The 17,500-nt window shown below is 45.4% G+C and overlaps 1 protein-coding gene across 1 annotated transcript; it reads left to right on the top strand.

The window, feature by feature from the left end:
• Positions 1–9,833: 9,833 nt before the first annotated feature.
• On the top strand, positions 9,834–14,817 carry zfp36l1b (zinc finger protein 36, C3H type-like 1b). The gene is given in 4 exon segments (XM_060041228.1): positions 9,834–9,998; positions 11,197–11,322; positions 11,324–11,884; positions 11,887–14,817. Coding segments are annotated over 4 exon segments (1,095 nt in total). The 5' UTR covers positions 9,834–9,944; the 3' UTR covers positions 12,241–14,817.
• Positions 14,818–17,500: the final 2,683 nt, after the last annotated feature.

The following is a 17,500-nucleotide window of genomic DNA, read 5'->3' as shown; positions in this document are numbered from 1 at the left end:
CAATTTGTTCCGACTGCCAGACTTACAGCAAGGCTGCAAAAAAACATATATATTTATATATATTCAAAACATGGAAGGATTTTATGAGGAATCGTTTCCATTTTTAATCGGCAGGACAACCGGCGGAAATAGTGACAAGACAGAAAAGCAATGTGCTTCCACCCATTAATTTCCCATCAATCAACGCTGAGATCCTTAATAACAAGGCAGTCTTAACAGGGTGTTGACACAGCAGTTGCTTTTATCAGCCAAAAAAAAACACATGAGGTATAAGTGTTGTGAAATGCGCTGTTTAGTTTGGCCGACCAAACGAAAGAGCAAGGTTCGTCTAGAAAAGAGAGCGAGAAGGAGTTTGGGAGAGAGAGGGACACCGGGAGAGAACGAAGGGGAGAAGGTCAGTGGAGAAATAGAAGGATAGGGTGAGTGATTGAGTGGAAAGGGCACCAAATAGGATGCATAGAGGGGAATGATGAACAAGATAGAGACAGAGGTGAAGAGCGAGTGAGAGAGAGAGAAAACAGATGGAAAGAAAGGGTGAGACGCGAACAGCTCTCAGACTGTGTGTGTGTGTGTGTGTGGGTGTGTGTCTGTGTGTGTGTGTGTGTGTGTGTGTGTGTGTGTGTGTGTGTGTGTGTGTGTGTGTGTGTGTGTGTGTGTGTGTGTGTGTGTGTGTGTGTGTGTGTGTGTGTGTGTGTGTGTGTGGGTGGGTGGGTGGAGACTCCTCTCTCATCTTGATGAATGGCGTTTCCCAGTTTAGCTTTACCAAAACATGCTGCCACAACTACAACACATCCCTATCCTTCATAGGGCTGCTGGAAAACTATGCGATGCGGAGAAAACCGTCCTGACTGCTGAGGAATAAATCGGTCACGGCGCTCACAGAACACTCCCTGTCCCCCGCTCGCTCACTCCAAACCGCCCTCAAAACAGACGCTAACTTAAAATGAGTTCCCCTCTGACCCAAAAACCTCCACTACCTCTCAAATAGCGTCACCGTACCAGAAAAGGAACGGTCCGAGCCCAAACAAAGAGGAGAGCTTTTGTTGACATTTTGGTGATTTTGTGGTTTGCGTTGTCCTGACACTCAACCCAGGACCATGTGGGAAACAAAGCAGTGTCTTAACCAGTGTCTATCCAACCGTGTTTTCGAATCCCACAACTCTGTAGAGAATCAGGATCTCTTTCAGGTTTTGGTCAAGCAACAGAGTGACTAGACCATTCTGTTCCTTTTTGGTATTGATTCTGTGTGTTATCTGATTATTAGTTAGTTATTTATCTTTTTTTTGTCATTTAGCAGACACTTTAATCCAAAGGTTTCTACAGTGTATTTTTTTTTTAAATAGGTAATTAATGAGCAGGTAGGGGTTAGGGCATCAAAGATGTCTAAAGGTAAACTGCGGACATTGGGGATAGACCACAGATCCTTTCGGCTGGGACAGTGACCAGTGACTGAAAGATCAAGACTTCAACCAGGATGAGGGGACATAGCCAGTGCTTCTGGGTCCTCTCTAAACAGACTGATGGGCCAACCTCACATTAACTCTTTACTGCTGTTGAGCAACACATCAAGTTTGTTTATATTGGGTGTAACTCAAAGCACTGCTTGAGAGAGATAACTTTTTACGAGTAGCCCAACGCCCCTCCCAAAGCTGAAACGTAAACCCGATCAAAGAATCAAGTGAAGGCCACCAATGTAGGAATAGCTTTAGCAAACATCCAGCTTGCTTACAGTGCTTTGTACAGTAACAGAAGGCGCGCAGCTAAGCTACGTTTCAAGGTTAGCGTTGTGCAGGGGCCCTGTCCTTGCCCCTGATAACAGCTGACCCATAAACATTAAGCCACTCATGTCAGGGGAGAGACGATATGGAGCGGGGCCAAACCATGGCATCAGCTTTTTAAACAACGCTCAACACTCATACATGGAGATGGCTGACGTGCTAACTCCTAGCACAAACATTTGATGGATTTACCAATGTAGTAGATCTAATACAACCTCTATTGACTAGCCTGAAGAACTAGGCTGTGCAGCACGTGACGCTTTGATTGTTCTCAGCCTCCCTTGTAAGTCGCTAAATGATGTGATTACAAATGTGTTTGGGGGGGGGGGGGGGGGGGGCGGGAGGGGGGCTTTTTTAAAAACTAACCAAATCAGTTAGCACACTGTGTGATCATTAAGCGCTGTTAGCTTTGGAGCTCTCTATAAATACCTTATCAGTGTGCAATAGGTACACAAGCCCTTCACAAAGCTATCCCGGAAACCTTTGACCCATAGAAAGAAAGAAGAAAAAAACGCCACCATGCCGTATCTATGGCAATGGAGGCGGGCGTGCGGTGACCTGGGGGGATGTTTTCCCGGGTTATTGGATATTCGGGGCCCCAGTTGTGAGTGCCGAGCGGTTCATAAGCAGGGAAAGTCAAAGAGAATGGCCGTTACACTACAGGGGCCTACACTATCGCTTTCACTGAAGGGGGGCTGGAAGACAAGGCTATCTCTCTCTGTCTTTCTCTCTTTCTCGCTCTCTCCCTCTCCCTCGCTGACGTCAATTACCTGCTGTGATGTTTGATTAGCAGGGGCTGGCTTGTATGGCTCTGTATGTACAACGTATTGATTCTCCAATACGGGCGGGAAAACCCCAACTCCCAAGGTTAAATTTAGTTTCTATAGGACTAATTAACCTGGCAGCCATCTTGGTTCTAAGCGGTCGCTGGGTGGGGAAACTGAATGTACAATCCTCATCCATCCAAGGTAGATACCGTAGGAATAGCATAGTGGCCAGGGTGTGTGACTCTGAGCCCAAAGGCATTGTGTTCAAAAAGCTTAACATAGACCTCCAGAACTCAAAGCTAGGCTAGCTATAGTACGAGTGATCGTCCTCACATGCAGCTATAAAACACACACACACACACACACACACACACACACACACACACACACACACACACACACACACACACACACACACACACACACACACACACACAGGTCTCTGTCGTGTAACACCACTGCTGAACCGTTCACTTCCTCCCCTACACACACCGCTAAGAACCTCCGACCCAACGTGCACAAGCTCTGTCTCCTTCCAAATCTGCTGAAATAACAGCCATCCCTAACTCCTTTGCTCCCTCTATTTGTTTATCTAACTCTCTCTCTCTGGAAAGACTATTCTCATTTACTCAGTTTATACTTTTTATTTATCTTCTGCATGTCTGTCTGTCTGTCTATGTGTATAGTAGGCCATGTGTAGCAAGTCTAGTGACAACGACTCCAGTTAAAAAGAGCAGTTCATGTGAACCATGACCCGTTTGGGGCCTGTTCCCAATAAGTACAACTGTCTGCAGCCATGGCCCAACACACAGGGGGCTAACATTTTTTAATCTACTCTTACAGTTGCCAGTCTTCTGAGCTCCAACGGTCCGAATAGGGATCTGTGTTGTCTACATACATTTTCCAGAATGACAACTGCTAACCATTTCCTCCTCTCCACTCACAGAACTATAGTGTTACGTATCCTTGCGTATTTCCAACTGAGTACACAGAAATCCCGGGGCTTTCCTAGTGGGTATCCAGTGTATCCCTGCGTATCACGTAGATAACACTGCTGTGCACATAGATGTATCTACTGGATGTCTCTATCCATCTACTGTATCTATCTATCTATCTGTATCAGCCTGTGTCGAAATCATCTGACCTTCTCTCTGAACTCTCCCTCTTTCTTTTTCCTCTGCTATCGGTTGCTCTCTCGCCCCCTCATTGTCGGCTGCTTCCAGAGGCCTTTCCTCTGCTCCCGTCTCGTTCCATATCAGTAACATTCCTCCGGGAAAATACTATCAGACACCAACGACTCTGCAACCAAATCCCACGCAGTCGGAAGACATTCTGTAATGTGTATGTGTGTTTGTGGCGTGTGCGTGTGTGTGTGTGTTGGTTTGAAATAGCGAGCGAGAAAAAGAGAGGAAGGGTAGAAATCGAGCATGTGCTTGTGCTCTTTAATGTGTGAGAAAAGGAGATGGAGGAAAAAGAGGGGAACAAAGCACAGAAAATGATATAGACATGTGATCGTTTGTGCGCATATGTACATGTCTGTTTTGTGTGTGGCCGCTTCTTGGGGCTGTAAGGATGGGAAACATCTGTGGTTAGGCCAGCAGCACGCCAGGAAGGAGTGTGCATGTTTACAGAAGAATGTATGTCTGGGAGTGTGTAGGAGAAAGCTAGAAAGTAACTGTCATCTAAATATGAGAGGACAGAGACATCGCAGGCTTGTGCAGCTACCTTTTACTTGTCTAAAATAAAAAAACAGGAATCCTCGCTTCCTTCTGTGTATCGCCTGTTGACTAAGACACGTTACTTACTTCCTGATCCAGCACTTTCACTTGGTCAACCCCTGAACTTGTGGCAGAAACTCTATTGTGGCTGCACAGGGTATTAAACATACATACCTAGATCGTTTCTGCTTTTTTTTTAGGAATTTAAAGTTGTGGTTCGCAATATCATATAATCTTGTGGCTTTGCAATACAAGAACACAAAGTCGTCGTTTCTGCGATTTAGGAATGCAAAGTGGAGGTACGCAGTATCACTGGACGAGTATGAGCAGATTCTAGCTAGCAACCATTAGCCTGTTGTTAACCACAGACGCCTGTGGGAAGGGTTCTTGGGGAGTCGTACTGATTGCACACTGCCTGATTAAGGCTTGGATTGAAATATTCGTAATAAGAGAAAATAATTACCTAAAGAGGAAAGGCAAGTACACTGAGATAGCACGGTACAAACAGCTGATACGACAGTAACCGTGGCATTGTTCTGCAAATACCTCGGTGTGTTGGCGGGCACAGTTGGATCTGCACTTTGAATAAAATACATCTTCTCATGGGGCAGGGTCAACTCGAGAGAAAGGTTGATTACTTTGAATTCAGAGGAGTCCACTTCAGCAGTGGCTGTCACTGTTTACAACAAGTCCTCTAACTAGTGTGGTATGTGTGGGTATTGCAGGATAATTTTAAATAAATATATTATAAATATTCTTCAGTAAATAAAGTATTATGGCTTGTTATTACTTCAGAGATGAAGTTGCTTCGTGCATTCCATCATATGTTATCCATTGTAATGTTTTTTTGTTTTCTAAATAAACACACTGGGAGCATAAGCAGCATTGCTGACTTCTTCTTTCCACTGTTCCCAACTGGCCATGGCCTTCTCGCAGTAAAACTTGTGTGTAAAGGTGGCATGTTCCTTTATCTATTTTGTACCGTTTGCCTGTGAGGTGGCCAGCGAAAGGTCTCGATGACCATTCAGTGGTAAACCTAAAAACAAGGTCGGAACCATTGCTCTAACCGGTCTGCTTGAGTTGTCTTTAAAGAGAAACCAAAAAGAGAGGTGAATTCCCCTTGGACCGTGCCACGTCTGGCTGACCACTGGTAACTGAACTCACTATTAGAATGTTCCCAGGCTAGGTCCGATCTGGTCACCTTGAGGTTAATGTTTGGTTACTCTTAAAAATGCTTGATTAGCTTGTCAGTTTGTTATTTTTAACCTTTGTCTTTTGGAGTACGGACATTCAAACCTCTGGTGTAGTACTCCAGGTCTGTCCTCGGTTGTAGCACGACAATTTTGTATTTCCAGCGTATTTTCTAGATTTTTGTGGTTGACATTAAAGCATTTTCAGGGGGTCATCAAAGGCCGTACCTGGAGTAAGCCAACTGGCAAAATCCAGCCAACCTATTATTAATCCCAAGAAAACTTGATTTCTCATTTCTAAGGGGTCGAAACGAAAACACCAGAGTTTAATAGAAAGATAAAAATAATAAAACCAATGGCTCCATCCATTTGACATGGCTGGAGCCATGTCAACACAGCCAAGGGTTTCAATTGGTCGCGGAGTCCAACAGGAGCGGTCTTATCTTACCACAGGGCTCTTGTGAAATAACATACCAAACTGTAAGTAGCCAAATCTGAGATGGGCTCCTTCGACAGATAAGCCCATCTGCAGGACTTTACAGGAGTTCCTGATACGGTGCTTTACAGTGCACAGGCTCCAGCCCTCGCATAACAATAACACCAAAACACGAATGCGCTGGAAGATGAATACGTTTCGGCGCAGTATGAGAGAGAAAAAAGGGAAAGAAAAAAGCTTTTCAAAAACAAACTGCAGCCTGCTTATTGTATTGCAAAACTCCGCCATGTCAACAGTCGGCCTCTGCGTCGGCCTTTGCCAAAGACTCGCGTCTGTCTCAGGCAGCGAGACTCAGGCCTTGGCGGGCAGATTGCCACAGAGATTAGAGACAGAGGCGGGCGGAGGAGGTAACCAGAGAAGTGTGGGGGGGGGGGGGGTGCTGTGGTGGATGGGGGGGTAATTACTTTAAAAAAAAAAAAGGCCTTTGTAAATGTGGTTCTGTAAAATTGGATTACTGTTTTGTGGAAATGGAAAAAAATACAAGCAAAAGTATCGTTACACAACAATACTTGGGCCCAGAAGGTCTATATATAGCTTGGTGAATAGTCTGGCTGTGTGGTTGGTTCCTCATTGATTGTTGTTACTTCTGCTTGTATTACGGTTCCCTGTGGGCCGGCTATTGAAAGAACAAATAAAGTTTCAGATCAACAATGGCCTGGGACGATGAGTATCCCGACCCAAAGTGTAAACCCTTACAAAGGATTTCAGATTCTGGTTCCCATCCTCGCGGCGTGCGCACACAACGTCTCGCTGTTACACCACAAACAACATCATTTGAGCAATTAATCGTGGGATCTGACACGCTCTAATAGCTGTGTTTGACAGAGCTGTTTCGTTGAGCTACAGCCAGTTCCACCAGAAGGAAAATAACTGCCATAGCTCATCCACCCTCTGAACAAACACTGAGCGAGCTGTAAGAGCCAAGCTGACAGCTAAATCATGCTCAGCTATCCAGGGCTGTTTCTAACTAAAAACATCAATCACCCGCACTACCCTTTTTTTTTATACTTGTCAATGCGTTCAATTACGATTTAATACTCATCAGACTATTTTATTCAAAACAACTTAGAGGGAATATGATGACATATAACCTTAGGGGGTTATATGTTATAAATAAGCAGGTAGGGATGGGGGTCTTGCTCTAGGAGGCCTGAATGTAGACAGTTGACTTTGTGTGTTGCATCGGACTCCACCACATTCCATGCCTCGATTAATAGGCCATCTACAGCGCTTTCCCAGCCCTGGAAGGAACCTGCTGTGCACACGGGAAGAAGTGCATGCTGGGAGGGAATAATTAGGCTGACCCCTGACTGCACCCCTGGCGGTCTCTCACCACATGTGGGCCGGGACCTCTGCCTCCTGGGTCAGCCGGGGAGGGGTCTTGAAGTGGCGTTGGGAACAGGAAGTACAATGTTACTTGAGATATTTCCTTTGGCCCCAAGCAAAGCATGCCCCGGCGCACTGCGTTTCCTCCCTGACGAGCCGGCGACAGATGTTCTTCAATGTGCTTCTTTATGGCGTTGCTATTCTTTCTAGAATATATACATAGTTATGGATATAAGTATACACTGGCTGGCAAGTATTCAAGGGGTCAAGAATATAATTTGCATCTCACTCGCGGGAGATGTAATTGATCACGTTCGGTTTGGTATCTGATAACGTTTAAAGTAAAGTTAATTTTGTTGCTGAAACGGCGGCAAATTGCAACCAGGCAGCTAGCTTGAAGATTCTGTTGCTGTTTTCATGAGGCCATTGTGTTCAACTGCCTTGGCAGGTGGTGGCCATATTGGCACTAAAAGCTGGATCTGGTTGGCAGAACTGTTGAAAATAACCAGTGAACTGTGGCCTTCAGACACTGTGGGTAATGGACAAGAACCCCACATTACCTGTCAGGGAGATATGGAGGATATCACAGCTACTAGTACCCAATGCCTGTATTATACTCCACTGTATAATACTGGACTACACAATTATGTGCTATATTATACTGTACTATAGTACACTGTAGTTTATTATACTATACAATACTGTACACTACTATAGTACACTATTATACAATATACTGTACTCTACAATTACTATACTATACCATGGAACAATAACAAACCTAGAGGGTTTATTCCTTTATCTGAAAATGGAAAAGGGTAAAGACAGTTCTATTGAAGTACCAACTAAAAACCATTGATGGTCTGACATAATATAGCTCCTCCTGTTATTACTGTGAAGGAACTCCTCAACAAACCTGCTTTACTTGTCCACAGAGGAAGAGAGCAAGCGAGAGAGAGAGAGAGAGAGAGAGAGAGAGAGAGAGAGAGAGAGAGAGAGAGAGAGAGAGAGAGAGAGAGCGGGAGAGGGAGAGGGAGAGAGAGAGAGAGAGAGAGAGAGTCAGAGACAAAGAGAGAGAGTATCATGTTTACATTTACCCATCTAATCAGCCAGTGAGACAGCTGTGGTTTACAAACCTCAATGGTCGGAGAGGCCACATGAGGAGTGACCTGATATCATTAAGTGGTGGAAGTGTAGTGCAACGAGGGGTATCAACAAAATGTCTGCCTCTAAGGCAGAGCCATAGGGGTCAAAAAGAAATTCAGAAAGAAAAACCATAGTCTGGGCAATTTTAATGAGGCCGGTGGAGAGCTATGGGAACCATGATAAGTATGGCCCTCTCGGACGCACCACAAGAACGCTCAAACCAAGGTCACTGTGATGGAGGGATGGAAAACTATGTTGACAACTGAAATGGTGGTGAGTGGAGAAGAGAGAGAGGGTTGGGATAGCGAGAGATAGAGGGAGCAAGAGGGAGGATAAGGGCGAGAGTGGAAAAATAACAAAAGTGAGATGTGGATGGAGAAAGAGAGATCACGGTCACCATGTCTCTGCCTCGGTTACTCTATTATTTGATATAATTGAAATCATTCTTTTTTTATCATCTTTTTATTTTCTTGATTATAGCATCAGTATTTCATGATTCAGTTTGAATTGCATAATTTATTGAAACTCAATTTGTTTGTGGAAGAATTTTCCTCTACTGTTACATTATGGTCATGTTTGCTGTACGTTATGTAATGTTATGTTGTAGGTCTGGCAGGTAACTCTGAAAGGAGAGAGCTGTGTCCACCTCAATACATTCATGAGTCACCAGAATAAGACACACACATACACACATGCACAAGCACACACAGACACAGGCATACATAAGGGGGTGTTTCCAAATTCGCTTTTTGTTTTTGTTTCATTTTTGTCTGATGACACAGCGTCTGGCTCCTTATCTGTACACAGTGACTCTTCATATCCACAGTAACAAACCCATAGCTGGGGATTAATAATCTTCCAGATGTCTTATTGAGCCAGTTAGCTTTGGAAAACAAGCAAGACAATTTAAGTAATTATGGGTCAAATTCTGAAATGAGCATATCCCCTCTCTGTCAATGAATCACCCTCCTATCCTATAAATACAATTGACCGGTACAAAACATGTTGCTGTAGGCTACTCCACAAATACAAGAAATAGCTGAAACATACATGCAGCTAGCCCGTATGTTCACAACATGAGTTAGATAAAATGGTAATATATATCAGGCTACTTGAAAGAGTTATGGTGAGCAGAGCTGCTTCTCGTAAAATCAGTGTTTTTTGGCGTAGATACAATGTAAATGGCGTTACGTATCTATCATTTCAAGTAGTTTCATGTATGAATTCGCTCTAAAGCAAACACACTAATCAACGTATTACTCACTTCTGCAAAGAAATTTTGCGTGTGTTTGTGTGTATGTGTCTGTACGTGCGCGTGTGGGAGCGCGCGTGTCTGTGTGTGCTTGCGTGCGTGCGTGCGTGTGTGCGTCATCGTAGCCCGGCCCACATGCCTGTTGCTTTCTAAAAGGAACTGCGCAGAACTTGAGCAAGACAGAGGGGGCTCTCTGCAGGGCAGAAAACACTTTCATCTGGACTACCGTAACCACCTCCAGCCCTACTTTTCCAACATCCACTCCACAAACATGACAGCGACTATAATTTCTTCTTTCCTCGACTACGGAGACGTGTCTTACAAGGTAGGGTGTACTTTGTTTCGTGAAAATCGAGCGCCAGAATACGATGTTTTCGCTGCTAACAACATTAGCCTAGCCACGCTTCACTTTTGAGTCCGAATCTCAACTTTTGTAAATAGCCAAATATGCATATATTTCAGCTCATCTAACACTGCAAAGAAATCACCCTGTTTTTGGTGTGTTAACTTCAATGTTTCGCACTCTTCGGAGTGATAAAGTTGTAACGTTGATCTATTAAGTGTGAACTCAAGCCGGACACTTGGCGGAAAGGCGCACAGATAGCTTAATGTGTATACCAGGCAGTGGGCAATTAGGGCTAGTCTGTCTTGCTAACGTAATTACTGTTGCAAATAGTCTAACTTAGCTGTGTAGACGCTTTAGAAAACATTAACGTTGGTATATTAAGATGGTTGTATAACCTAATTCATGTCGTTACATTATCGTGTCAACGTTATTGGACCAAGCAAGTCGATAAAGCAATATACATGAGCATGAAATTAAACTACTAAAGATGTAACGGTACATTACTCAATAATGTATGTCACGTAACGAGTAACTCATTCTTGACATTGGCTGGCTAAGGCCGACGTTGTTTTTGGGGTTGTTGTAACGTTATCCCTTTAGCCTTTCTCCTAGTTGAATAAATCCATGGGTTTATTCGGTTTCCCTCCGTACGGTTGTGTGCTCTCCGTACAGTCCTCGTCAGGGTTTGGTCGTCACCTGTTGGGTTAGCGCGCGCTTAATGTTTGCCTCGTCACAGATGATGTATCGCCGCGGTATTGATTCGAAGCCGGTGAATAATTAACCTAAATTAAGCTATTTATTTATATCTTTTGCAAATGTGTCTAAGAGCAAGCAATCATAACGCAAACATGGTCATTCTTCAACATTTGGCCATTAGGTGATTCTTATACTCACGTCTTTCTTAGGTCTATGCAACGTTAGTGGTGTGCGATGCCTAGTCAACGCAAGCGTGAATGTATTTACTTACTGGGGAATGCTCCTTTCAGTTGGACATAGGTCCATTTTATTTACGTTATACATTCCTATTTGCTGTTTTTCTCTATTCTTCTGGTCTACTAAACGGCACATGGCAAATAGTTAAGACATGGAAAACCCCTCTCCGCTGGCAAAAGCCCTCTCAATCATGCTGACAAATCTTTTCTAACACTAACTTTTTGTTAAATTATTTGTTTCATAGAACAACAAGATGTTGACGTATCCCAACAACAACAACGGCCTCGGAGGAGCCCTGTTGGACTCCAGCCCTTCCCCCTGCTCCCCAACAGGCCCCCTGCTGGACAGGAAGGCGGTGGGGGGCCCCCTCTGCCAGGGGCCTGTTCCAGCGACGCCATTCTGCCAGCATGCCCAGCGGCAAATTCAACCAGAACCAGTTCCTCAACAGCCTCAAGCTAGACCCGGCCGGGCTGCTGGGCGGCGGCGGCGGCGACGAGGGCTGCCTGCTGAGCTTGACTGGCAACAACAACAACAACAACAAGGAGAACCGCTTCAGGGACCGCTCGTTCTCCGAGACGGGCGACCGGCTCCGGTCCGGGGGCCAGATGGGCGGTGGCCAGGTGAACTCCAGCCGATACAAGACGGAGCTGTGCCGACCCTTCGAGGAGAACGGCGCCTGCAAGTACGGCGACAAGTGCCAGTTTGCGCACGGCATGCACGAGCTGCGCAGCCTCAGCCGCCACCCCAAGTACAAGACGGAGCTGTGCCGCACCTTCCACACCATCGGCTTCTGCCCCTACGGGCCCCGCTGCCACTTCATCCACAACGCGGAGGAGCGCCGCGGCCCCCCGCCGCTCTCGGCCTACAACAAGGCGGAGCGGCCCCGCCTGCAGCACAGCTTCAGCTTCGCCGGCTTCCCCAGCGCCGGGGGGCCTCCAGGACCGCACCGCCTCGCTGACCCCCCCCGGCGCTCTTCTCCACGGAGGACCTGAGCGACTGGCAGAGCAACCCCTTCACCTACTCCAGCCAGGAGCTCGCCAGCCTCTTCGGGCCCAGCATGGGCCCCCCCCCCCCGAGCAGGAGGTCCAGCCGGCCGCCCCCCCCCTCGCCGACCTTCTTCCGGCCGGCGGCGGGCAGCCCTCCCAGCCCGCCGGACTCCCTGTCTGACCAGGAGGGCTACCAGAGCAGCTTGGAGAGCCCGAGCGGCTCGGAGTCGCCCCTGCTGGACGCCTCGCGGCGTCTGCCCATATTCAGCAACTTCTCCACCTTCTCCATCGCCGACGACTAAGGTGGTCGGCCCCAGGGGGCCAGAGAGAGCTGTGGTGCTTGAGAGGGTGGGGGTGAGGGACCACATCGCCTTCCCTGCCCCCCCCCCCCCCCCCCCCCCCCTGCCACCCTTCCTCTACTGGCCTAGTTTACAAGAGCAGCAGACAGTTGTCTGGTTGTTGTAGCCACTGGCTGTCAAGTCAGAAGACGGACTTCCTCTTCTTTGTTGAGACTCCTCAAGCCTTCTCCCCACGTGAACTCTATTTCCTTATTTTTCTCTCTCTCCCTTCCTCTCACCCTCTCCGTCATCCAGATCAATTTGATTCAGCCAACAGACAGCAGGCTTTTTGTGTTCCCCTGTTGTCTCTCTAGCTTTCTCTCTTTCTCGCAACAAGCAGTTACGAAGTTGGAATCCAATGTCACGCCTGTTATGTATACCCCAGTGCCACAGATGAACGAATCATGTGAACAGTTGTAAATGTAGCTTAGCGTTGGGGCGGGGGGAGTTTATAACATAATGGTTAGTATTATCTATCATGGGGGGGCCAGGCCAGGCTCCTCTAGTGTTGGAGGTGCCCTGGCTGGTGTATGTATTTCAGTGTTTCATGTTCTCCCGAGGACTACGTTCCTACTGCCTGTGCCACCGCCGACCGCACACGGTCCAAGAAGCCCAAAGGATTTTGATTTAAATCAGAGCTGGTTTGGTGTTTTTTGTGTTATAGGTTGTTGTTTTTTTCACCAAGGTATGCATCGAACTAAACCATTGGACCAGAGTGTTAGTTTTCATAACGGAAGCCAAGAAAAGTAGACCACAATTTTCTAATTTAGCAAATTTTTCTTCTTCTTGGAATAATGTGGATTTTGGTTCTTGTTCTTTTGAGGTGAAGGGGGATCCAGCGGTTAGCTTTGCTGTGATGGGGTTTCATCCCATGTGGAGTGGCTTATACCACCACCAGTATCATAAGCACACCAGAATCCACCACCCTAGGTTATGTTTTCTGCAGTGTTAACGGAATTCAACTTTTCTTTTCTTTATGCCAACAATTGGATATTTTTTTTTTTCACAAGCCAATGGTCAACCAAGTTTCGGTTGGAGTTGGCAAACGTCAGTCACAAGCAGGCAATTACTGTCTTTTGTGACAGCCACGGGGAAGGTTACGATATTCGTTGCTCCGATTCTTTGGGAGGGTGGGGGATTAATGTGCATCTTGACAAGTCAATGTTTTGGCCATCAAACGGCAGTGGAAAAGGTTGTACATGGGTTTGATTCTGCCATACTCCTCACCACCCAGTTCAGTTAGTCCACCAGTTCAGTTCCTTGACGGAGAGGAACCACATTACTAACTATCAAACCAATCAAAAATGAGTGCCCAACGCTCCTGTCGATTCCTGAATCCAGCGTGTTCAATATTATATTATTGTTATTATATTATTATTATTGTTTAGTTCATTCCAGAAATCTTTCAGATGGAGGTTTTGGCTTGTCACTGCTTATTTAACTTATCAAAATGTATTTATTGCTGATCTTAAGCATTTTTATTTTGTATTTATCTGGATAATGAAACAATAGAATGTTTCCTTTTGTTAAATTATGATCTTCCGTATTAATCGCAAGATTGTGAAGACATGTGTTTTATTTTTTTCACAGTTAATATATTATACTGCAATAATATATAGTTTTCTTTTTTTTTTTATAACTACACGTTGATTTACTTTGAAAAGTGAACCTTAATTTAAAACGAAATGCAGAAAGGGGTTTTGCGTTATTTATTCTTTTCATCCCGCTTGGTGGAATTGTTGTGTTTTAACGTACTGGAAAGACTTTGACGTGCCAATGACTATCTTAACTAAGCTTGGTTTACGAGGCCCAAAGAAACGTGTTTGATACAAGGTTTTGGTCCTCGTAAACAAAATTTATATATATTAAAAGTGACAGATTATTAAGCTATTAATGTCCCACTTCATCACAGGTAGCCTGTAATGGATGCCATGGCATGTGTCATTCCGCGACAGAAAACCTCTGTATTAACTGTCTCAATTCCAGTGCGTTAAGGCCTCCAATCCGTTCTCCAGTTTCTGCCCTTCACTGTTCCCGTAGACTCCGCAGTGTGGCCCTTGTTCTGTTTGATTTCTCAAAGTCCCGCTAAATCGGTGGTAGTTCTTGGTTGTAAGTCATTTTAAGCTCTTATGAGTCGTGGATTTTTATGGACTTTCGCCTTCCCCCCTCCCTCGCCCCCCCCCCCCCCCATGATTATGGTGCACACACTTAATAGCACTTTGAGTCAGTCATCAAGGTAGATGTGGTGACGTTTGTGATTTGTCTTTTTTTTTTTTTACCACTTTCCCCCCCACATAAAGTGCCTATGAATACATTCCAGGTATCTCAGATATTGTGCCTTCATATTTTTGTATAACACATCAGATAAAAGGCTAAAATATATTCCTGTAATTTTAAAGGTTAACAGAATTTACACGTATAAAGCAAATGAATGTATTCTCTAGCAGCTGTTGCTGTTCACTACAGTAATGACTTTATTCATGTACCTTTTTTGTAAAGACAGATTGCAGTTTAAACCAATAAAAACTCATTTCTATTTAACTTTGACCTTTGTTTGCGCGAGTGCGCATTGTAAACTCCACCGGCTGTGCCTATTTGCCTAGAAACTGCAGGCTTTCACGATAAGTCTGCAACGTTTAAACGGGCGTTGGAACAACAAACCAGCGCTGTTCTGCGTTAGTCATGCAGCGGTGCTGATGAAATGCTTGTATACCGTGTCTTCTCTTTGCTCTTGGATAGTGGAATGGGTCAGGCTTAAAGGTTAACTTGTTTTTATTTATTGTCGTAACGATGTGATGCCCTGTCTTTGTCAATCTGTATGTAAGTGACTGTTTATGCTAGCCATCCGTTTTCTATGTTCCTGAACCGTGTCGTGTTCAGACTAAGACAGGTCGGGTGGGGAGGAAGAATGATTTACTGGCGAAGGAAGCTCAGGCTAACGCAACCTTGGCATGACTAGTTGCCTGCCAAGTCAACGACTGCCATTCAACCTTACCTAATCTCTCGTCCTCCCTGAAAGCATGCTTTCAGTGGGATTGGCTCCTTCATTAGTAGTTCCCAACAAGACGCTAACTTCGATTTTATCTTGATGTTGAAATTATGTTGGATATTGTTTGTTCCTTTTAGTATCTCCTAACAAGTATAGGTGAGGCTCTGCTGTGAATAAACAACTTGTACAGGAACACACCTCGACTAAAGGAAATGGAGCTTGTGTCCTGTACAGGACTGTTGGGTCTCTTCCTGTGTTCCTGAGCATTGTTCAGGCTGCTCTATCCTTCCACTGTCTCTTTCCACCGATTAGAATCACAGCTCGCAATGGAACTCTTGGGCTGAAATTCTAGAGCCTTCGTGGCCTGGTCACCATAGTTACGGCCCGCTGTAGTTGTCGTGCAAGCAACTGTTACTGGAGTCTTTCACAGTCACTGTCCTCCCTTTGTTGTCTTTCCTCGAGACTGTGGGGGGGGGGGGGTTGACACATTTAGATGGTATCAGACTCTGTTTGGTTATAAGTGGGTCTTTTTCAAACCTAATAAGCGGGGTATTTCAAACAATTGTCTCAGTTTTATATTACCAAAACTGAACTAGTGTTATTAGACGTCCTTTTACTGGGTCCTAAATTAAACCTGAGTGACTGCTATCCTCAGCGCTAGCGAAACAAAACCCGGGATAACGTTGTGCTTGTGTTTCCTCAGAGGGGAGAGTTGAAAGGAGCCCAACAGCGGCTCCGCCAGTGCAGGACTTAGAGGGAGCAAGGCGAGCGCTACCGGGCTCTGCTGCACACTGACCCCTGGTCCAGCCAACACCTCTGGCTCGGTCCCATGACTAGGCTCAGACGCCGTTTTCCCAAGCTGTTGACCACCCCCCTCCCCCCCACACAGCCTGATCAGTACGGCACAATTACCCCTTCATAGACACCCAACCAGAATGGGTTTCCTTTTCAACGTATACAACCTGTATACGTATTTGGTATTTTAGTGGCCGAGGAGCTTATTATATATTATATATAACAAATATATCTTACAGATATGAATATTTGACGTCATTTTGGTTTTTTTAGGGATACAAAGCCTAATAATCTCTGATCTGTGATCTCTGTTCCATAATGAAATAAGTTGCCCCTAGCATTGAACTTTTGCATACATTTTGAGGCTTCCAACCTTGGGGTGTGGGAAACGGCAGAGAGGGGATGCTTATAAGTATATGCCCTAGCACTTATGTTCCGGAGGGGGTTTGGACGAGTGCCACCGCTGAATGGTACGCTTGACGCCTGTCAGATACTTCATCCCACACCGACGAGCCAAGACTGAGGTTTTCGCCCCAACGTGCCTCACCTGGGGGGTGTGGGGGTAGAGGGGTGGGTGTGTGGTGAGGGGAGAGCAGAGGTGGGGGCCAGGGGGTAGAAGTAATAGGAGTGGAGATTGTGGTTATCCCCTGGGGTGATCGTCTCATGAGAAGAAATGTGTTTTTAGAGAAGTGTCACTTACTTCTTATTTATATTAGCTATTTCACAACCAAATCCAATAAAACAAATCTCTCACTTGGAAATACTTGGAAGTCATATTATTAAAGTAAGATCAGGGACACTTGTTTGTTTTTTAAGCTGTTCGTCTGCCGAGATGTTTCTTTTCCCGTCTAGTTTGTTCCGTCTGTTATTCCCCTCTCCCAAAGGACGGATGGAGACCGAGAGAGTTTTGATAGATTTCTGTGTACTGACAACCGGGCCTCCCTTCCACCGCAAGTCAAGACACATGAGCCAATGGGCTGAGGGTGCCAAAGATGGAGCTGTTGATAAAGGAGGTGTGGGAAGGGAAATAACGTTTTAGTAGGGAAACGTATGTGTTCGGACAGAAACATGGGCGCAGAGAAGTGGTGGGAACGCCAGCACAGTATTAACTGGTGTCATGAACATGTTGTTTTTGCGGTTATTATACAGCATTTCTGTGCTGCTATGTTTACAGTAGCAATTTGAAAGCACTGGGCAACGTAGCGACAACTACTCAACCAAGTCATTAGTACTTGGAAATCGTGAACTAAAAATAAAGGTCATTTAAAAAAAGTAGCTGACCACAGTAATCAAAGCTCAGCCACTGTACGATCTTCTGAGAAACGGGTTAGCGTGAACTTCCTGTTTGCCAGAAATAGGTCTTTGTTGACATCACCCATTTCAGCCACTGCTCTAGCCATTTCCTATATGTTTGGTATCGTCTCTGGTTGGATTTTAATG

This window comes from Gadus macrocephalus, chromosome 21, assembly GCF_031168955.1.
Source record: "Gadus macrocephalus chromosome 21, ASM3116895v1".
Taxonomy (NCBI): domain Eukaryota; kingdom Metazoa; phylum Chordata; class Actinopteri; order Gadiformes; family Gadidae; genus Gadus; species Gadus macrocephalus.
Note: the sequence above shows the minus strand (reverse complement) of the source record. Positions and strands in the feature narration are given on the sequence as shown.